General features: G+C 38.4%; 1 protein-coding gene and 1 pseudogene across 1 annotated transcript; both read right to left on the bottom strand.

Moving 5' to 3' along the window:
• Positions 1–4,358: 4,358 nt before the first annotated feature.
• LOC131914674 (olfactory receptor 8G50-like) lies at positions 4,359–5,022 on the bottom strand (annotated as a pseudogene).
• A 5,853-nt stretch (positions 5,023–10,875) lies between these two features.
• On the bottom strand, positions 10,876–11,820 carry LOC131914235 (olfactory receptor 8G50-like). The gene has a single exon (XM_059266825.1). It carries the CDS (start codon positions 11,812–11,814, stop codon positions 10,876–10,878), a length of 939 nt encoding a protein of 312 aa, XP_059122808.1. The 5' UTR covers positions 11,815–11,820.
• Positions 11,821–24,293: the final 12,473 nt, after the last annotated feature.

Raw genomic sequence — 24,293 nt, 5'->3', positions numbered from 1 at the left:
GTAGAGGATCCAATTTACAGTGTCAAGAATAGAGCAGTTCATACAGACAGAAAGAGCTGTCTGCCAAGTGCTGTGGGAAAGTAAGATGAAGGTAAGCTAGTTGTCACATGTATAGGTGCCTAACATAAGAATGAACTTGGACTCTAGTGTTCTAGTGTATATATCCTTTGTTCTTTCTTGTTTGCCATAACACCAGGTATCCTCTGACATTGGACTTCCAAGCATCCAGGGACTGGAGACAAATGAATTCCTGATCATTATCTAGTGTCTATTTTTGAATGTGGTACTATGCTAATTAGCGTACAACAGATCAACACATATCGTTATGACACTGTGTTAATCAGCATATAACACATACCATTATACAAGTGTGAGTGTTTCACCAGCCAGATGAGTGCTTTCTCTGCCACCCTGGCCTCACAAGCTATCTCAGGAAACACCAGTCCTCATCACAAGATCTGCATTATCTCTTGCAAAGTCTTTGTGGCTTTGACAGCAGTCAGGGGTCCTGACTCACAGCAGTTAACTAAGCTAACCCGAGTCTGTTTCTGACAAAATCTCTGAGTCCTATCCTGCAGCATTGTATTCTGTTCTGATAATGCCATCTGTCTAGATGCATGCCTTTGAACTTGGCAGAGAACCAACTTCCCCTGAATCAGTTGATTAGTCTAATCTTGTCTGATGAGTGTTAGAAATGAATGGGTCATCAGCAAAATACTTAAATGGTTTAATGAAATGAAGTATCATTTGTATGTATCTTTATAGTGCTATTGAGTAGAAATGACATATAATGAACAGTGACTATGTAATATACATAATTTAATCAGTTCATGCATATCCCAATCTGACAATACTGTCACCACAATCTAGGCAATCATATATGTATCCTCTACCAAAAGTTTTTAGACCAAATTTTGCATTCATTCTTTCTTTTCTTTTTTGATTTTTCAAGACAGGATTTCTCTGTGTAGACTTGGCTGTCCTGGAACTTGTTCTGTAGACTAGGCTGGTCTTGAACTCACAGAGATCTGCTTGCCTCCATCTCCTAAGTGCTGGGATTAAAGGTGTGCACCACCATTGTCTGGCTGCTTGCTTTCTTTAAATGTGTTTAGAATGCTTATTAAGAGGAAATCTACCTTAAGTTCTAAGTGTAATACCTTGTTATAAACCACAAGCATCATACTTTATTCACGTAAAATTAATAAGAATTAGTAGTAACTGCACAAGTCCTCCCTATATGTCCCACCCCTTACTCTGGGAATCACTTTTATGTTCTTTGCTTTGGGTTTCACTTTTTATGCTTACCCTATATATGTAAAATAACTCAGTATTTCTTCTTCTTCTTCTTCTTCTTTTTTTTTTTTTTTTTTACTGGATTGTTTCACTTTGAATGGTGTCCTCCGAGTTTCTCCATGTCATTTCAAATAAGGTTTCCTTAGAAAAATAAATGTGTTATTTTTCAAGAATGCAAAGATGACTCATAGCAAACATGAGACCCCTAAGCATATCCAGAATCTTTGTTTCACTAGAATCTTGCTAGATTAATACAGTAATATATTGAAGTTGTTCTGCATTATCTTAAGTATTTGCTAAATTTCCTTAGTCATTTTCTGCACATTGCACAGTTATATTTATCCATGAAAACAGAAAACAGTATTTCCTAGTTATGCAAATCCAGGAAACACCTAAAATTGTGTCCTGGGGTTAGAAAATGTGAGTTATTATTCTGTAAGAATTTATGTTTCAGCTTGTCTTGAAAATAGACTTTCTCAATAACTTAGCTGATATCATTCACAAAATTATTGTGAAATTGTTAGGCTATGATACTGAACACCTAACTAAAGTTAATATTTCAAGAAGGTATTACTTGGATGTGAATGCAAACTGACACTAAAACCATTTAACAGTGATAAGCAGAAATGCTGTTTTGAGAATTCAGGGTAGAAATATGTCAATGACATATGCTTCTCAAAATGCTCTAATACAGAAGGGGAAGGGGAGACAGACCATTAATACACTATGGTGGCAGGTCCACAGGAGCATGGTTGCTGTAGTCTGGCCCAGAATGGGTCCAGTGGGTGCTTTTAAATGGAAACCAAGGCTAGAAGTATTAGCAGAAGTAACCTAGGTCTGCACAATTTTCAGTGATAAGTAGTATTATAACCACGTTTTGGGTTAAAGTATGGATTCATAAGAATAGTAAGGTAAGTAAGTTAACCATTTCAAATGATTTATGAAAAGAAACAAGGGAGCCAACATGACAAAAACAATAGGCACACATGTTAAACAGCATTGCATGAACCACTTTGATTTGTATGTGTATTTAATAACCGTGTTTCATAAATTGAAATTACCCACTAAAGTGCTCATATAAATGTAACCTGTACCTAGTATCTGTATAACCAGTAACAAATCAGTATTAGATTTATTGTATGCTACTTTAAATGCAATTTTGCTAACATCAAAACTCATACAAATGGAATAAGTATAGGTAGAAAGATGAAAATGGTCAGGTGCTTCCTGTCTTTTATGTATTATTGGGTAATACAAGTGATCACTGTCAGTGTGAAGAAATTCTGACAGCATCTGTGGCCTCGAGTTCATGGTGATCCTCTAAAATTCTGAGCTAGAATGGTGTGAAGAGAAATGCAACATGTGCATGCTAACTTTTTCTTTACTTAGAAACCTGTCTCACTGTGAAATGTGAAGGGTAGGCCCAGTTCTCTTATGTGAAATCGCTCTTCATTTTGGTGATAATCCAAAGAAAAATCACATTTTTAAGGGGTCAGAAGGCAAATCTCTAATTCTGAGTATTTCACATGCTCATACAAATTCTTCGTCCTGATTGCCCTCATGGCTTCCCAAGCTTACCATACTTACCTGAATGATGTTATTGTCACATAGCTTTTCATAGTGAGTTTTCATTAAAAATATATGTAAAAGGAAATTCTCTCAAGGTTTCTTTCCACAAGGGATGAGCTGCTGTGAGACAAGAACAATTAGAGTTTCCGTTATTATCCTTTTTATAACACTCTTATTAATTCCCATAAGTACAATTCTTTCTTTTTCGTTGAAGTTGTAACAACGATCAAGTCAGGGGTTAGAACCCAAGGCCTAGAGATGTGGTTGTAGGAGATTTTTACAACAGTTTCCAACTTGATAATAGTTTCTGAAATACTAGAAAACATTGGTTTAGTCTTTTTTTCAGTCTTATTAAGACTTGGAGAAAAAGATAATGATTTGTAATTATTATTAAGTGTTGCTCCCTAAGAGCTGGATCGATGGCTCAGCAGTTAAGACCACATTACTGCCAATCAGTTTAGTAGATGAGGGCTACTTCCCTTCAGTGAGAAAACTGCTGCAGATTTAAAGTTTTAGTATGAACGAATGGTCCAAATGAACACATTTGTAAAATATTGTAAAATTTGCAGAAAAAAACAAGAGCATAAACAAAACAAAACAAAACAAAACGAAACAAAAAAACAAGATGTGCTCCTGCACACCTTTAACCCTAGCACTCTGGATGCAGAGGCTCTAGGAGATCACTGTGAGCTCCAGGATAGCCTGGTCTACATACTACATTATATGTAGCCAGCCAGGGCTACACACTGAGACCCCATTTCAAAAGAATTGTGCTAAAAAGGCAACTTCTGAATACAGTATTCTAAAATTTGGTTTTCTAATAATGTATTCATTGTATGAAACAGGGAAGAGTGGTGCAGAACAGTTAGCAAAACAAACTCCAAAACCGGATGGAGGAACAGTGCACAGTGTGGGATTGTGGGAAATGCATGTGGTCACACTGAGCTTTGGAAGTCTCACATAGTGTCAGTTCCTTGTAGGGAGTTGTATGTTCCTTACATTTCTGTTTCCCAATAAAGATCTGTGTATTAGTAAGGATCAGGGACTATAGCTCAGGTGTATTCATTTTTACTAAAATAACTTATTCTAGATATCACGTTCAGAAATAGTGAACAGTGGACCTAATTTTAAAAGGCTGAGCACACAAAATAGTGAGAGTATCAAATCATACAAACCAAAAATATTCCCTTGAGTAGGATGAATATATTTCACCTGAAAATAGTCATGCTCTAGATGCATAAAGAAGGCTTTGAAGGGGTTTAAACCATCTAGAGTTATCACACTTAACTCTTGGTGGATGAACACAGTGGCATCCCACAATTGCTTCCTCATATATCATGACCCTTAAATCCAATAACTGCTTACACCATTTTTTTTCAAAATCTAATGATCACCTACTAGTGATAATGTCATGATCAGACATACATTGCTGCCCCTGGACTGTGTTCTTATCAAAACTCTAAATATGATACAGATTTGCTAGTGCAAAATATTCTTTATACATGCAATTTCTGTTTATGAAACAGCTTATTTAGAATAAATTTGACATTCTTATTTCTCAGGCTGTAGATCAGGGAGTTCGGCATGGACACAACAGTTGTATAAAATACAGATGATGCTTTACCTTCCTTTTGGAACAAACTAACAAAGGCTGAAAATATGTGAAACCAGGGAAACAAAGAAGACAGCAACAGCAGAGGAGTGGGAATTGCAGCTGCTGAAGGCTTTGAACCTGTCCTCAGTGGATACTGACAATGATGATCTAAGCGGCCAGGATGGTCTGGGTTGGAACACTGAAATAAGAATGGCTGCAGCATGGAAGTGCCAATTCATTGACAAAAGTACTGGAACAGGCAAGCTGCAGCAATGGAAGGTGATCACAGAAATTATGGTTTATTGCTTTAGCCTTGCATAAAAGTACTCTAAGCATTCACAGAGTATGAATTGTAGCCTCAGTTAAGTCCATGGCATGTGCTCCACTTATCACCCATAAGCAGATTTCCTAAGACTGGTGATATCATCAAGGGGTTGCAGATATCAACATAGCAATCATATGCCATTGTAGCCAACATATAATATTGTAACAAAAATTAGGAAGGAAGAGAGCAGAGTCATGGGATCAGAGAAGGAGCAAACATTCGTTTCTGCCACAAAGCTCATCAGTATATGAGGGTAATGAAGTTTGGCAATGCTTAAAAATAAAAACGTTCAAGTTACCATATGGCCCAACAATTCTAGTGCTACCAAACGACCCCAGACTGAAAATGTGCACATCAAGAAAACCTGTGCATGGTGACTGCAGAAGTGCTTTTATTTGAAAGCTGAAAGCCATCCAAGTGTCCATGTAGTGATGCACAGACAGGACAAGTGCACCCATCCATGCGATAGAGCACTCTTCTTCAGTAAAGAGCCCTGCAGTTCTGAGATAGATTGCATCTTCAAAAGGCCTGAAGCATGCCAGGAGAAAGGTATCAGAGAGGGTCATACATCGTATGGCATCATGTGTAGGAAATGTCAGGAACAGGTTCATATAGATGCAAAGCAGCTTAGTGTCTGTCTGCTGGGAAGGAAAGGAGGTGCTCACTTGATCATATATGGTTAGAGGCTTTAGTTGATATGTGGACAATAGTCTATAGTATAACATGGTGAGATTTGCACAATTCGTGAATATACAAAACTCCTACCTGTACATTGAAAATGTGAATATTAAAATATATCATTTATTTTAGTATATGTGTTATAAACATAAAAACATTGGCCAGTGAGATGGTTCAGTCTGTAAAGGCACCCACCCAACAGGCATGGTGACTTTAGTTTAATTCATGTAGCCCACTTAAAAGATGAAGGAGAAAGCCAACTCTACACACTTGTCCCTTGACCTCCACATGCACACTCACACACGCACACATCACATATATGTGTACATTCACAAGCATACACATACATAAAAAACCACATATAGTAACAAATTAAATTTTTGAAATTTAAAGATGCACCAAAAGAATACTAGCATCGTGTGAACCCACAAAGCAGTCCATCACAACCTGCCATTTCCCCACCTTCTCAAAGTCTTTCCCATCTAAGGTATATCTAGCAGGTAGCTCTTCATTCGTGCCAAATACACATATTATAGTTTTCTTAACATTATGACATTTCTCTTTGCCATGAACAACAGAAACTGCTATATTAATTAATAGGCAACTATCATCATAGTTATTTTTAAATCTGCAACATATAAAAATGAAACCACAGGCTGTGTAACCTTAACTGTTGAGTACAAGACTCAGTAGAGACATGTGACTTAAAATACTTCTTTATGTTTATTATGAGAGAATAAAGTATAAATTACAAATATGTGAATAATTTAAATGACTGAAACTGTTAGATGGTTGAAGAAATTGTCAAAAAAAAACCCAAACCTCACAACTTACTGTTTGTGTTGTCCTAATTCCAACTGACCATGTCCTGCCTAGAACAACCATCTCAAAATCTGAGCCAATTCTATCTCACTAGAGAAGTAAAAAGAGTATCTAGATGTTGAAATTATTAATTCATAATGTGGTGTTCTTTGCTGACCCTAGGTTTTTTTTTTTTGTTTGTTTGTTTTTTTTTTTTTTGGTTTTTCGAGACAGGGTTTCTCTGTGTAGCTTTGCGCCTTTCCTGGAACTCACTTGGTAGCCCAGGCCGGCCTCGAACTCACAGAGATCCGCCTGGCTCTGCCTCCCGAGTGCTGGGATTAAAGGCGTGCGCCACCACTAAAACCTCCATTATTAAGTTTATTATATTTTTCAGTTTTCCTTCTATTGTAGAAGCTGGGATTGCACGGAGTTATATTTGGGATGTGTCTCTCAAAGTTTACGTTAGAAACTTACTCTCTAATATAATAGTGTACAGGCTGGGGTCTTCTAGGAAGAATATATTATAAGGTTACTGATTTAATGTTGCCACATATGTGAATTCCTAAAATAAGGATGATGCTAGACATCTCTGGCTCTCCAGTGTTCTAAGCTTCCTCCACAGACTGTGCAGGAAGAGGGTACATCCTAGATGTGGGCCGTTGACCTTGGACATCCCTCCACCTCCACTGATCCAAAGAGGTTCCTGATCATTATATTTTACCTAGAATATAATACACTGTTCCATCTGCATAAAAGAGACAAAGACACACGTCCTTCTGTAGTTTTGAGTGTTTGCAATAGTCAGTTGACAGTTTTTTTCTGTCTTTATTGCTTCTTACAAGACTCAGAAAACTGATCCCACCACAGAAGCTCCATTCTCTCTTGCAGTCTTTAGCATGTGGTGACCAACTTCTTCTAAACCACTTTCTCTAAAGGCAGATGCTTCCTGTTTTCTACTAACTGCCTGTGTGTTTGTGTTCCTTTGACATGGTAGGGAATTTCAAAAATCTTCTCTTGTATCTTAATCACTGACACATCTTAGGGATGGATTCTCATCAGCAAATTGCCAAATAATTTCATGGAACAAAGTTTATTTGTTGATCTCTTAATATATTATTAAAGTAGAAATGCTATGAAGTGGGTGGCAACATTTATTATCTATAATGTAATCAGTTCATGAATATTCAAATCATCATGACATCATGATAACAATCAAAATAATTAATATAGCCATCACATCTCAAAACTTTTCCATGTCACTTTATGCTTTTTGTTTACTTGCCTTAATTTCTGTGTTCTGAATGTTTAATATAAGAACTATCTCTTTTAAATTTTGAGGAAAAAATAGATTTTCTAGTCACATTGGGAACACAGTAAAGAGAAGAGTGCTTCTTTCTCAAAAACAAAGTGTGTTTTTTGTAAGGGAACATTTTGTAAGAGGCGTTGAATACCTTTCATAAATGCAATTTAACCACATGTTGCCTCTTGTCCTAGAAACAACAGTTCTTTTTTTAAACTACAAGAATTATACTATAAAGAGCATCCTTATAAGTTAATCACTCAACACTATGACATTGTTCTACCCAGTGGAAAACTACTTCCTGTCTCTATACCTCTCATCATATGGTAAACATTGTTTTGTTCTCTACTTGCATGAGTCTGCCTGTTTTAGTTACTCTATACAAGTAAGGATCATTCAGTGTTTCTCCTTTCATTGATTTACATTTCATGTTGCACAGTGACCTCCATGTTCATCCAGGTTGTTTCAAACAAAATTGTATTCTTTCAGAAGAATTTATTAATGACTCATAACAATGATAGGATTTCTGAGGCTTATGTAGATCTTAGTTTCATTATGATTTTACTAGGCTAATATAATAAAATATTGGGATAGTGCTGTATTAGCTTATAGGAAATTTACTAAATCTCTACAGTCACTACATACACATTACATAGTTTCTTTGTGGCTAAGACGCAGAAAAATGTCTCTTAGCTCTAGGGACCCAGGTAACATCTAAAATTAGTTCTAGAATTATAAATATTGGTGTGAGACATTCCATTTCACATTGTCTTGACAAAAACATTTCATCAATAGCTTGACAGATACACAGAAAATTATTATAAAAATTTACAGAAAATAAAAACTAATACTTGCATGATGATAGTGCTTTAAGACATTGTTTAGATGCAGATGTGAATTGGCACTAAAATATTTCTTAGTGGCAAGCAGAAGTGCCTTGTGGGTATTCAGGACAGATTGATACATGATGTAGCATCCATGCTCCTCATAATGGTATAGTCTAGAAGGAGAGGGTAGGGTAGACCATGGGATAAATGTCATGATTGACAGGTCCATAAGAGCACAGATGTTATGGAGCTAACTGAGGATGGTCAAGGAAGATTTCTAAGAGTCTGTTAGGATAAATACAAACAAGTATGCACAATATTCAAAGTTTAGATTCATTTCATCTTAAAATTATGTTGATCCACAAAAATCACCAAAACATACAAATAAGTTTAAATGATTTATTGAAACAAACAGGGTATCTAAAATGAGACAAACAGTAGAAAAACAAGATAAATAACACCTGGTGAATTGTGTTACTTTGAGGGTGTATTCTATGACAGAGGTTTATAAACAAAAATTATCCATGAAAATTGAATTTTTACATTAAGGTCACTTACACATAATATCTACATGACTACAGTGCAAATCAAGTATGATTCTTCCTATACTACAAGGGAGGAGACAGACACAGTTAATGAGATTAATTTTTGTGTCAGAATAAGAGTATCATTAAGAAAGCCTGGAAAAAGAATGGCTTGAAATAGGAAAAAGATAATTTCCTGTCTTCTGAGGTATCAATGTAGAATATTAGTGATTATTTTCAGCTACTGTGAGTATATTTTTATAATTTCTAGAGACTAGAGTTCATCATGGTCTGACACATACTGAGGTGGAATGGTGCTAGGAGAAATGGAATTCAGTCACTCATATTTTTCAACTTGGAAATTTATGTCCCATTTATGTTCTCTTCAATTATCAAAACTTTTGATTATATGTATTATTTTGTACTAGTATGTGGTAAGTGAGCCACACATATCATGCAACCTTAACAAACAACTGCAATGGATGTACATACACAGAGTTTTGTGGGATAATAGAAAAGATAAGATGAAGGGAAGTCAGGGTTATAGAAAAACAAGGGCCTTATTTTGATTTTCTAAAAGAATGTTGGCTTGTTGTTTCTAGTTTTAGTGTTACAGGATGAGGGAGAAGAGATGTGATAGAAAGTGTCTTGTCACATATTTGAAAGCAAGCTGAAGAAAAAGCCACCAATGTTCAGTGCCTACTACAGGATTCAGCTGAAATCATAGATGTGAGATAATAAGGTTTAAAAGTCAATGCTGGGAAGAGGAATAAAGGCTCCAGTTCGGTGCTTCTGGACACAGATTAGTACATGTGCTATTTGGAAATCTCCATGCTTGTCTCCATAATGCAACAGGTTTAAAGGCTTTGGAGCTCACTCACAGTAATCATGAAGTATAGAAGTTTCTAAAACAATGAAGAAGTGCCTTATTCTAGGGGAATCTCTTGTAGGCATAAGACCAGAAAAGCTATGCTTCTGCTGCTGATGTCTCCAGGAGAAGATGTGAAAGGTGGATGCTACCAGGAGATACTGAGACTTTCTGACTTGGATGATGTTATTTCTAACCTTGGATGAGGTTAGAAAATAAAATTTATTGGTTGTATCTTCCTTGCATGTCATGAACCCAGAAAGGATAGTTAGTTTGGGAGTGTGAATACTACATGTCATTAGACAGACAAGTTTCTAATTTTAATTTTTCTATATGAAAAATAGCACAACAATGCATTTGTTAGAGAATACCACTTCTGAAACTGAGATTCTAAATGTGGTCTTAAGAAAGTGCAGTAGTAGTTATTTTAAGTAGGAAAAAGTAGTATACAATTTTCAGAAAAATAAAGATGTTGGTAAAGTCCCTGAACTGGATCAATAACTATGTTAAGAGTATATGAACATGTGTACGCTCTTGTTAAATGTTTTCAGTATTATTTCCCTGAAGGTAGACATAATATTATTTCTAATATGTTTTATATTCCACAATACAGTTCTACATGCTTAGGAAGATTTAGAAGTGATAGCCTGGGTCTATGCATTTTTGCTAAGTTTGCTTATTTTAGATATCACTCTTTCAGATATAGTTGGTAATACACTTAATTGACAAGGGTCAGATACACAAAAACGAGATAATAGATATCTTTCTACCACATATATTTATTCCTTTAAATGAGACAACTAAATATCACTCCAAAATAGTCAAGTTCCACACACAAAAAGCATAATGAACTATAAGAAGATTTTGGAGGTGTTTTGAAAAATATGAGATGTAGTAGTTAATTTCATGTTAATAGGCTCCAGGGAATCTCAGAATTGCTTCTTCCACATCTAAAAGTTTTGGGTCTAATCAATCCTAATGGTTTTTTTTGTAAATAACCACATACTAATCCAAATTTGACATACATTGTTGTTTCAAGGTATTTTTCTTATCAAAACCACAGATATAAGGACTTTTGCTAATGTAAAATATTATTTTACATCTGAAATGTCTTCTTTAGAAGCAACTTATTTAGAGCAAGTTTGACATCCTTATTCCTCAGGCTGTAAATTAGCGGGTTCAGCATGGGTACCACAGTAGTATAAAACACAGAGGACACTTTCCCTTGTTCTTTGGAGCTGACTGATGATGGCTGAAAGTACATGAATCCAAGAGAACCAAAGAAGATAGCCACAGCAAAGATATGGGAGCTGCAGGTGCTGAAGGCTTTGAATCTGCTCTCAGTGGATTTCATGTGAATGATTCTGGTAATGATAAAACTATAAGAGCTCAAGATGGTCAGGGTTGGAACACAGAAATTAAAAGAACTGAGACACAGCATTACTACCTCATTGACAAGTGTACTGGAGCAGGAAAGTTGTAGCAATGGCAGAAGATCACAGAAGAAATGGTTTACTACATTAGCCTTGCAGAAAAGCACTCTTAGCATGCAAACAGTGTGAACTGTGGCTTCAATGAAGCCCATACCATACACCGCACCTACCATCCAGGAACAGACTTGGTAAGACATAGTGACATTATACATCAAGGGATTACAGATGGCAACATAGCGGTCATATGCCATTGCAGACAACATGTAACACTCAGATATAACAAAGACTACGAAGAAATAGAGCTGAGTCATGCATTCAGGGTAGGAGATGACGTTCTTCATTGTCACAAAGTTCACCAGCATTTTGGGGGTAACAACGGTGGAATAACAGAGGTCAATGAAGGAGAGACTGCTGAGGAAGAAGTACATGGGGGTGTGTAGGTGGGAGCTGAGCAGGATCAGGATGATCATTCCCAGGTTCCCCAGCACTGTGAGCACATAGATTCCAAGGAAGAGGAGGAACAGGGGCAGCTGCAGCTCTGGTTTGTCTGTTAACCCAGAAAGGATGAACTCAGTCACTCTGGAGTGATTGCCTTCGGACATTTCCTCCTGGAGGTTATTTGTAGGAATGTGAAAGAGGTTGTTTATTGTCAGGGACCAAACATGGACAATGGAAAAGTACTAGCTAGGCCAGAGACCAAGCCCCTGCCCTAAACCCGATGCCCCCAAAGATAAAGAACAGGTCAGGTAGGTCAGGTAGCATAGCAACAGAACAATGGGCCTTATCATCTAGCACAACATCCTGCAACCTCACGAATTGCACGTCCTCCTTCACCTGCACTTCTCCCCTCAACTGCACCCCTTCCCTCCTTCCTGCCCCCTCCCCCTCCCATACTATATAAGCCTTGCTGAGGAGAATAAAATAAAATTTGCAGCTTGGTCAGAACACTCTCTTGCTGTCTTCTCTCGTGTCTCCCTGTCCCTTTCATTCTCTCCCGCAGGCGGGTCGCCCCCGTTGACACCCCGCTGGCTGGGGCAGTTTATCACTTTGTGCTTGATTATGACATTGAATTCAAGTCTTTTTGTTCTTCTGTCCCCTGTTTCTAACAGCTCTTCATGCATGTTACTATTTAAGGACTAACATGAGAAATGCAAATAGGTATCTAGTATGTCCATGTCTATTTTTATTCCATGAACACCCAAAGAACAGACATAACAAAGTCTATGCAATTGTCTAACAATTTTTCATGTCTATCTGGTAAATATTGTTTTATATTAAAGTATCAATATCATCCAGGAAAACTGTCAAACAATACCTCTAAAATACTTTCACCATAAGTTAATAAATGAAAGCAATCTTCATATATTTATTTAATATTGTAACATAGATTCTAGTTAGAGTAAGTTGAACCAGACACTAACTATAAAGCACCTCTAATCATAAAAGAAGAAAGGAGACTATTTCTACTGGTTAATAACTTAATGTCCTGTATAGAAATCCTAGTTAATATATGAAGAAATTTAAAGAAATATTTAAATTGTCAGCAAACATCAGAACAGAAGATCAAAAAGAAACAACCATTAAACTCATCAGTAATTTAATAAAAATTATAATTTACTTAAATATACATTAAATGAAAGAAATATAAAACATTGCACTTAGAATCACAAAGCTGTGTGGAAAGAGATTTAAAGACATACAGAAAAAGAGAGGCATCCACATTCATGAGTCAATGCAAAAACTTCGTGACAATAGATACACTTTCTAGATCAACCTTTAAACTCAATGATATTCCTATCAACTTCCTGTTTTTTTAATTTAATTTACTTGCGCAGGAATCATTATCCCCCATGAAAATTATGTGACCAAAGAAAATCAGAACTAACTTAAAACAGGAGAATGAAGACCTAACCTTCCCTTTTCCACTGCAATCTCACTGTAACATTGTAATAGTCTACTTAGTGTAGTACTAACTATCATGTGCCAATCAATGGAACAAGTTTGCCATCCCAGAAACAAGCTTATATCTGTAAGCAGTGGATATAAGGGTTTATGATAAATCAAATGGAAATACTTTTTTATCATATGGTGCTGGGATAATTAGATAGGCACTTGTTATTAATATGTAACTCTTTCACATATCATTCAATCAAATCAATTCAAAATGGGCTGTTGAAAGCTAAATATAGCAGATAAAGCTATATCGATATTGATGGAAGACACAAACACATTTTTACAAATTTAGAATAAGAGCCAAAATCAGAGGATATCATATAAAAGTAGTAAATTGAATATTATATAATATCTGAAAAAATGACACACAGCATGGAAAAAAGTTCAAATAATATATTCAAGGAACAGATTTGAGCCAGATAAACTTGTGGTCACTATATAGTAACCATTATACAATGTGGCATTCTGTCATTGAAGCATAAAGTATGTTGACATGTACTAAAATGCTTCTGAGCCTGTTTTCACTGGCGTTCTGACCAGTTTTCCTCTGTTCCCTGCCTCTAGCAAGAATGTGCTGGAAAACAAGGGTTCTTTCCACACAAGCTCCATTATGTCTTCCTGCATCATTGTAGACTTGACACTAGTCATGAGTGTCTGGCTCATCCCAAACTGACTAATTGTCCTGAAGTCTAACATGTTCTCATAAATTCTACTGCTTCCTGCTCCCCTAACACTACCTTTATGTTTGCATACCTTTGACCTTGGTGGAGAATCACAAACACTGTCCCCTATATCAGTTGTCTTAGCCTGCCTTTATCTGATACATCTTAGCGATGAGTGAATCACCAGTTTTCAGAAGTGACATACAACAAACTTTAAGTATTTAAGTTGTCCAGATTGTGCATATTGAAACACTCATGACACCACAATAATCAAGGTGGTAAATATAAATGACATATCTCAAGTGTTCCTTTTGTGCTTTCATTGTTTCTGTGTGTTCAGAATGCGTTGTAGCTAGAGTTTTCCTGCTTGTCCCACAGTCAGGATAAATCTCTCTCACCTGCCAGTCCCACAGCTGCTCAGACCCAACCAAGTAAACACAGAGACTTATATTGCTTACAAACTGTATGGCTGTGGCAGGCTTCTTGCTAACTGTTCTTATATCTTAAATTAATCTATTTCTATAAATCTATACCTTGCCACGTGGCTTGTGGCTTACCAGCATCTTCACATGCTGTTTGTCATGGTGGTGGCTGGCAGTGTCTCTCTGACTCAGCCTTCCACTTCCCAGAATTCTCTTCTCTCCTTGTCCCGCCTATACTTCCTGCCTGGCCACTGGCCAATCAGTGTTTTATTTATATAGAACAATATCCACAGCAATGCTTAATTTGAGACCTGCCCTCTTAAGTTTTGATTGTACAAATGCCTAGTTGCTAACCACAGGCACTGCATTGCATAGAACATATTTATAATTCACCATTCCAACTTTAGATTCTTATATTGATCAATTTTCCTGTCTCTTTGTCATCAATCCTATGGTAACTTTCGTATGCTTTTTTTTTTTTATGGATTTTACTGTAATGCTTACTGTATTTAAGTAGAATGATTCAGTGCTTTTCCTTTTGTGCCTGGCTTAGTTCAGTCTGTATAGTATCTTCCAAGTTTGCCCATGTTCATTCTGACAGTAAGATTTCTTTTGGAGAATAAAACAAAGTTGTTTTATTTTAAAAGTATCAAAAAATGCTACATAACAACAATTAAATAACCAAAATATATCTTATATCTGGACTTTAAAATTTTGTTATATTTTAACAGGTTCATCTAGAAAAAAAACTGTTTAAATAGTTCTGCATTACCTTGACAAAATCTGTGCTAAATCTTTATAATCATCCTATTTTCACTACATAGTTATGCTTTGTGTCTGAAAACAGAGGAAAATATATCACAGTTCTATTGGACCATCTAAAATTTGATCTAGAGTTGGAAGCTTGTCATGAAAAAAAAACATTTTATTAAGAAGTTAGATGATAACCACATGCAAAATATTATAAAAATTTATAGAAGACAAAAATGAATACTTGCAGGATGCTACTGCTTCAAGAAGATATTGTTAGGATATGAGTGTGAACTTATAATGAAGACTATTCAAAAGTGATAAACAGTAATGATGTTTCCGGTTGGGGTATAGAAAGAAGCATAACACAGAGCCCCTGCTCCTCAGACTACTACAGTCTAGAAGGGGAGAGGGAGGGAGATTATCTGGTTGTCTGATATTCAAAGTCAAGTGTTAAAACTAGTATTTTCATGTTCAAAATATATGATTCTCTAAAAGTCATCAAAACAAATTAAGAATTTAAATGTTTGTTTGATGCAAACAAGGTGTGTATATGAGGGAAGAGATAGGAATATAAGATATAGAGTTCCTTGGTGCCTTGTACTAATTTGGCAGTATGTTCTAGACAGAGCATTATATGTCAAACCTATCAAGGCAAATTGAATATTTATATTAAAGTTAGTTATACCTGGTATCTACCTAATGAGTAGCCTAAAGGGGGATTGCATTATTATGTTACCTCCAAGGAAATAGTACAGCCAATTGGATACACTTTGTGTTTACATCAAAACCAGTTTAACCATAAATCATACCTGGAAAATGTTAGGTTTAAACATATTTTTTTCCTGGCTTCTGAAATGTCTTCTCAAAATATGAGTGACCATTTTCAGCTTCTTTCCTTTGGTGTTTAGAGACTGGATCTCAGAAAATCTGTCTCATTCCTATGTGTAACGGTGCCAGGAAAAACAAAATTCTGGTACTCACCTTTCCTCTACTTGGAAACTTCGGTCCCCGTCCTGTTTTAGAGCCAGGAAACTTCACATGGAATAGTTCTGTAGTAGGTGATGATAATTCAACACAAAACCTCTCCACTATCTTTCATGCAGATGATCAGGCCACTGATTTCAAGTTCTAAGTTCTTCCCGCTTTATGAATCAAGTGCCATTATTCATGTCCTCTCTTTCCAAACCACTTACTGGAATAAAGTTAAGATAGTTTTGACATATAAGAAGTGTCAAATAAAGAACTACATATATCATCTATATATTACACACACATAAGAAACTCTCTCAAGACTTCCTATCATTAGGATCAACTGTGTAGAGTGATGGGGGCGGGTAAGAGCAATTAAAATGTCCTATTCTGTTCCCCATGTGACACTCTTATTATCTCCCTGGTGTGTAATTCTCTCTGTTGTGAAATAGTGATATTTTGGTTGATGCTAGAAACTAAGCCCTGGCAGACATGTCTGTATGAAGGATACATGATGATGACTTTCAAACTGAAAACAACTTCTGAAATAATTGAAGTCATATCCATGTGTTCCTGCTAAATTAAGGCTTGGGGAAATAATATTTGTAATTTTCTTAAACATTATTCCTTTCATGTCTATTTATGTTTTCAAGGTTTCTTAAAAGATCTCAGTGAAAGGTTTGGAGAACATGCTGACGTAAGTAAATCTGGAAATAAATAGAGATTCAGGAATAAACACACAATGAGCTTTTGTAATTATTTTAGGCTACATGATAAATTACTAGTGGAGTTGCTTTCCATAATGGTGCAGGATGAAGATTCTTCATACACTATAACAAGAGACTATGAATGCACCAAGGAAATGATGCACAGTGAAAGATGGTAACTAGTTTTCTTGAAATGGAGAGTTAAGGATAACCAGTGTGGTTTGTGAAGTAAACTATACGGTAGTAAATGAGAGTAGAAAATGTCTGTATGAATGGTGTTTAGTGCATTATAAACACACAAATAAATTACTGATACATGATTGAAAATGTGTCTTTAGAGTTCTGCTCAAGTAGGGGCAGGCCAGCCACAGCCCCGTTGGTGTCAAGACTCTCAATGGTGAGAAGATATCCATGGGCCCACCTAGAGCTGCAAGGTGGGTCCCATTATGATGAGTAAGCATGAAGAAATGGTAGAGAAAAAGAAACAGAATGGTCCCTGTGCTGTGTAAAGAGGCAAAAAAGAAGAAATGAAGAAGGTAATGAGGAGTAGGCTGATGTTGGAGGCCTGGTGATGTCTGGGCCAGGCTGCTGCCAAGGACTATGTCTGGGTCTTGGTTCTACAGCAGCCAGGATCTGAATTGACATCCTTGGCTCCTGTTGCAACCAAAGGCCGTGTGGTTACCTGGGGTCTGGTCAGCCACCTGGGACCATGTTGGTGCCCAAGGGCCATGCTGCAGCTAGGGCCATATAGATCTGAGTGGTATATACTGCTACCTGGTGCCATGGTGACATCCAGGTCTGTGTTGATGTCCACGGCTCCTGTTGCCACAAGGGCCATGCTGATTCCAGTGGTCTGGACTACCACCTGGGGCCATTGTGGAAGCCCGTTTTTAGGTTCCTTGTGGCTTTACCCAGCAGGTCCACATAGAGAGGATGATTAGGACCCCGGGCCTGAGTGCAGGTGTCTGAGAGGGTCTGCACTTGGCTGTGCTGTGGGGAGGTCTTTTGCTCCATCCCTTGGTGTCTCTATAAATACCCTGGGGCAGAGACAGTCAGGGCCAGTTTGGAATAGGTTCCAGGCCCTCTCAAGTCTATCCTTTATTTTCTATCTGTTTATCCCCACAATCTAAATCCTTCTATCTAATATTTCCTGCTGCTTGCACTCAAGAAAACTCTGGGGAGCTGTGGGGTTGGTGGGTAAACACCCCTCAGGCCATGTTGGTGTCCAGTGGTCTTATTGATGCTGGGGTCATACTGAACTGGGTGGCCTTCACCATCACCTGGGGCCATACTTACAACCAGACTGGGGTTTCTGTCAAGGATCATATCTGGGTCCGTTTTCCCATCACAGCTGAAGTCTGTGTTGATGTCCGTGGCCCATGTTGTCACCAGAGGCCACATGGAGCCTGGGATCTGGACCGTGTGTGGCCCTGTTGGTGTCTAGGGGCCATACTGCTGCCAGAACCATCCTGATTTGAATGGCCAGGGCTTCCACCTGGACCCAGGATGCGGACTGGTTCAACCTGCTGACTGGGGAAATGTCTTGTTCAGTAGTCCAGCTGTAGCTGGGGTGTGTTTGAAGTCTGTGGCTCAGGTTGCCACTAGGGGCCACACAGAGGTCTGGGGTCTGGAGCACAGCCTATGGCCTTGTTGGAGTCTGGAGGCCATGCTACAGCAGGGGCCATAAAGATCTGAGTGTCCTGTGTTGCCTCCAGAGGCCATGGTATCATCCATGCCCAGGGTGCTGCCAAAGGCCATGTCTGGGTCCACGACCCTACAGTGTCCAAGATCTAGATTAATGTATGTGAGGATGCCCATGGTCAGTTCAGCCACCTGAGTCTAGGTTGGGGTCCAAGGACCATGGTGCAGCTGGGGCCATGCATATCTGAGTGGCCTGTGCTGCTACCCAATGCCATCATGACATCTGGTCAGAGCTGCAGCTAGGGGCCATGTCTGGGTCCTTGGCTTTACTGCAGCCAGGGTCTGTGTTGATGTCTGAGGCTCCTGTTACTATTGAAGGCTGTGCAGACACCCGAGGTCTGGGGCCATGTTGGTGTCTAAGGGCCACACTACTGCTGGGGCCTGTGACTGTCTGAGAGGCCTGCACTACTATCGGGGCAATGGTGACATCCCAACCTAGCGGCTGCTGAGGACTGTATCTGGGTCTTTAGTCCTACTGTGGCTAGGGTCTGTGCTGAAGTCCAAGTCCTGTATTGCCACCAGAGGTCACATCGAAGCCCAGGGGTGGGGCCACAACCTGAAGCCTTGATGGTGCCCAGGCCAGAACTGTCCTGACCTGAGTGGCCAGTAATTCTACCCAGAGTCAGGATGTTGTCAGAGCCCAAGCTGCTACTGAGGGCCATGTCTGGGCTGTGGTCCAGCTGCAGCTGGGGTCTGTGGCCCATGTAACCTCAGGAGCCATGGGGACTATGTGAGATGAAATCAGAGGGCCGTGCTGAGCTGTCCCCACCATTTGCTGGCCCAGGGAAAGCTGGCCTTGCCTCTCACTTGACATTGGAGCATGGGAGAGCTGGCCCTTGGACTCAGGAGAGATGGCCCTGGCCTTCACTACAGGCAAGGGTGAACTGACCCTGAGGACATGGGCTTGGGAAGCTGACTCTGACTGCTTGACTGGGGCAGGTGGCCCCAGTGGCCTGGACTGACCATCTTAGTTACCACCCAAGCCCACTGTCGAGCCTTGAGTTGGCCCACCCTAACATCTACCCCATCTAAGACCTTCTGGAACTTGTGAAGGGAATGGTGCTGTAGAACAATATTTACAGGATCTCCATGACTTATGACTCGGGCATCAAAGGGATACCCCAGAGGAGTTCTGGTGAGGGTCCTGTGATGATGGTGTACCAGAAACCAGAGGCCTTGAACCAGACTAGTGACTCATTGCAATGAACATTTGCCAGAAAAGCTGATTGGACAAAAGGGTATAATATATGACACCTCGATGCTCCCAATGCCACCAGAATGAATGAAGAAGTGTTGGAGAGGTGGGAAAGAAGTGCTAGCCAATAGGTAACATTACTCATCGTGAGCTGTATCCTCCTAAATCAATTGCCAATCAAGAAAATATATGATAGGTTTGCTCAAGAGCTATTCTGGTGAGGACATTTTCTCAATTGACTCTAGCTTGTGTCAAGTTGACATAAAACTAGCCAGCACAGACAGAATGGCCATCAGTAGTCTTATGTATCTGTGAACTATAATAACTGGCATGGAATGATGTATCCATAGGTTTCATAGTTACATGGATGCTATCAAGTACTTTATGGTTGGATTTAAGGTCTGTTCCACAGGAGAAAATACATTCCTGGTACTGCAAATCTGTCCTAAAACACATGGTTGGGACTCTTACAGGCCCCAGCAGTAAGCTCCCTACTATTATATTGCTAAAAAAAAACCCCAAAATATCAAACTGCCATATAAATTCCTAACTCTGTACCCTATAGATTAGTTGCAGTTCTCAGACCTCATCAGAGATTCTTCCTTGTGTAGCAGAAGGTGGTTAACACAGAAATTCACAACTGTTCAAGTAGAGAATAAAGGTCTGTGGAGTTCTCTGGTACAAATGGAAATCTATATCACAATCTCTCCCCCAAAGCTCGGAGACCATCATGGAAGAGGGTGTAAAAAGATCCTGAGAGGCAGACAAAGGGAAGACTGGGGGAAAAGTGTTTATAGACAGGACAGAACCTGTTCACTCAGGAACTCACAGCAGCTGTGGTTGCCTGCACAGTGCCTGCAGGAGATCATATCAGTGAACTCTCCAGAAGGATGGGGGAGGGGATCATAAGCCCTGGCTCCTAGCTGAGGAGCTATTGACAGATAAGGGCTTCTAGGGTAGGTAGAGTTAGTTCTCTTTAAGAGTGTGGCCACTGGAAAGTTGATCAAGTTCCAGTATATGACCACACACCCATGAGTTCACTGTCAACACAAATTAAACTCAGTGGGTCATACAAAAAAATTATGAAGAGGACACTAAGTTAGAAAGGGTACAAAGGTAGGTAAGAAGTTGATTTGGACAGAGTTAAAGGGAGTCTTAGAAGCTGAATATAATCAATACACAGTTTCATGGATACAGTTTTCAGAAAATTATTTTAAATATTATAGTAAAAAACTGTACTTTAAAAGACGTCATCGCCAGGCGGTGGTGGCGCACGCCTTTAATTCCAGCACTCGGGAGGCAGAGCCAGGCGGATCTCTGTGAGTTCGAGGCCAGCCTGGGCTACCAAGTGAGTTCCAGAAAAAAGGCGCAAAGCTACACAGAGAAACCCTGTCTCGAAAAACCAAAAAAAAAAAAAAAAAAAAAAAAAAAAAGACATCATCAATACACTGAAAAACACTCAAGTTGTGTCTCTAGAGATTTCCTGACTGACATCTGTTTTCTTCTAACTTTCCAGTTGGCTGTGTCCTGCTGAGGGAAACCATCCCCAATCCTTGGTCACTTACATTGCTTACTCAAAAAGCTTAAAGAATGTCTAGATACTGATAAGTTTGCAACACAATGAAACTGAGGTTTCTGGCCTCATAACTGAGAATTTACTGATTATTTTATATAAAACCTTTCTTGTTTCCTTAATGCACATTCTGTTTTTACTCCAACTAAAGAAATTGATCTCCCATATTGCTATAAATGGGCAGCATCCCAAGAATTTCACAAAAATAATGAGATGTGAGATCTTTGAAGCACAGTTGCTATGAGGCAAGTAGAGTGATGTGGTTATGACACTAGTTATTACCTGTGTGTTCTAAAACTAAGGATCAGTTCTGTTGTCTTCCATCTCCAGTGTGTGGGCTCTTTTCCCATCAGATTCCACTAAGGCAAAAGGCCCACAACATATGTGAACTTTTGATCTTAGAATCTCTAGCCTTCAAAGACTTAGCCAACTAATACCTGATCCTTATATATTACCTAGGATGTCTTATACTTGCATCAAACAAACTAAAACACATATCGTTCAGTGTTTTTGACTCTCTCCATTGGCCAGCTACCAATTTCCCCTGTCTTTGTTTTATATCACAGGCTACATCAAGAAACACTGGTTATCTTTGATAGACAATGTTTATATAAAATCAGTTTATTTAATTGAAACAACAGTCATTATTATCTCAGTGAGGAAGTAGGGTATACCGACTGGAAGGAAGCTGGAGACATTTGGAGTAGAGGGATTGATACTTTTCTGTTTCCAGCTTAGAATGGAGGATGTACAGCACACACACACACACACACACACACACACACACACACACACACACACCCCTAAATTTGTCAGGCTTTTTAAAGTTTATTTTTTATATCTATATTATATACCCCATACTCTGTATCATAATATAACTATATATGGTTAAATTACATATTTCCCAAGTAAATATTAAGAAAATTACAGTATTTTCACAAGAACCCAGAAAATAGACATTCCTTTGATGATCATCTTTTCCACATGTCACTTCCAACTTCTTTACCATGTAAGGTTTATTTTACATATAATAAAAACTTTATATACAATTAGTGTGTATTGGAAGTCAGGAAAATTTTATTTTAAAACTGTTTAAATATATTCATTGTTGTTATACTTTTATAAAATTCAAAATTAAAAATAATAAAAAATATCTTTAAGTTGGAAAAAAAAAAGAAAAGAAACACTGGTTCTCATCTCAGAAGCTCTGTTTTCTCTCACTCAGTCACTGTGGTTTTGTCAGCACTTGTGAAGCCCTGACCTACCGTAGGTGACCAATGTCATCTCCTGAAGTCTGATTCTGACAGATACTCAAATCCTACTGCTTCCTGTTTTTGCGTTTGCTTGCCTTTGACCTTGATTGAGAATTCCAAGCAACCTTTCCTCTATCAACTGTCTACGCTTTGTCTAATGCACCTTAGAGATGAACGAGTCATCAGTAAAATACCAAAGTGATTAGAGAATGAAGTTTTTAGTTGTTGATGTTTTTATAGAAGTACAATAGATGTACGGTGAGTTCCACACATTTAATCAAATGTAATTTGAGCAGTTTGGAATTATATAAACACTCATGACAATATCATCACAATCAAGGTAATTAGTACAAGTATCACCTCTCAAGGTTTTCTGACATCACTTCCTTTTTTAACAGAGTGTTTATCATGAGATCTGTCTTTTGAAGTTTTATTTTTTTAATTCTTCTTCTTTCTTTTTTTCCCTTCCTTCCGCCCCTCCAGCCTTTTCTTCCCAACCCACCCCCATTCCCTCCTACAAGAAGGTAAGGCCTCCCATGGGGAGTCAGCAGACCCTGGAACATTCAGTAGCAGCAGGTCCAAGCCTGAAGTTTTTAGTGAACAATATCATATCTTTTTTTATATATACTATAACATACAGCCTATCTCCCTTGCTTACTAATCCAACATTGTTGAAGATTCGTACCCATTCAATAACCCCATTTTGTCTCTCTCACCTTCCCCACTTTGTTAACATTGCTGTTTTCTTTGCTTCCATGGAGTTGTTATAAATATATTCTGTAAGTGAATCATTCAGGATTTGTACATTTATGACTGCCTATTTTTTTCCTTCATTAAATTGTTTTATTGAAGTTATTTCCTGGCAGGGATGAGAAAAGTAATAAACATAACTCCATACAGTTATCTCTAACCCCAATGCCCTAATCAATTCTGGGTTTACAAATAGTGCTGTGTAGACAAGATCTCCATCCAGACACCCAATAAGTGTTTCTTTGTTTTATTTTATAATTAATTTAATTTTCTTTTTCTTTTTTTTTTGTTTTTGTTTTTTAAGACAGGGTTTCTCTGTGTAGCTTTGCGCCTTTCCTGGAACTCACTTGGTAGCCCAGGCTGGCCTCGAACTCACAGAGATCCGCCTGCCTCTGCCTCCAGAGTGCTGGGATTAAAGGTGTGCGCCACCACCGCCCGGCTTAGTTTATAATTAATTTAATTTTACATATCAGCCACGGATTCCCCTGTCCTCCCTCCTCCCACCCCCCAGCCTTCCCCCACAATCCACCCCCCATTCCCACCTCCTCCAAGGCAAGGTCTCCCCTGGGGATTCAGCTCAGCCTGATAGATTCAGTTGAGGCAGGTCCAGTCTCCTCCTCCTTACACCAAGGCTGAGCAAAATGTCTCAGCATAGGCCCTAGGTTCCAAAAAGCCAGCTCATGCTGGCCTTTTAAAAACAAAACAAAATAAAACAAAAACTTAGGTTTCACTCAGTTTTATTCATGTTGTTTGAAACTAGAAGATTTTCTTTGGAGTAAAAGATAATTATGCCAGTTATCAAAAATGCAGTGATGATTCAGATTTGACATAGGAATGATAAACACAATCTAGAACTTTTTTTCCCCATAGTTTTCCTAGATTACTAAACAAATGGACAGTCCTGGGTTATCTTGAAAAAAAAAAAAAAACTTTCCTAAGTCCTTTGTAGTTACATGCACAGGATACAATTTAGCTTTGTATTTGAAAATAGAAAATAATACTTCAAATGTATATGAACTTGGGGACCATCTTGATTAGTCAAACATAGGTTTAGAAATCCATGGTGCTTTGTCTGCTTGTCTTGAAATAAAGCATTCTGTGAGTAACTTGGGTGAGACAATACAAGAAATTAACCTGAAACTG

The sequence above is a fragment of the Peromyscus eremicus genome, chromosome 7 (assembly GCF_949786415.1).
Source record: "Peromyscus eremicus chromosome 7, PerEre_H2_v1, whole genome shotgun sequence".
Classification (NCBI taxonomy): Eukaryota; Metazoa; Chordata; class Mammalia; order Rodentia; family Cricetidae; genus Peromyscus; species Peromyscus eremicus.
Note: the sequence above shows the minus strand (reverse complement) of the source record. Positions and strands in the feature narration are given on the sequence as shown.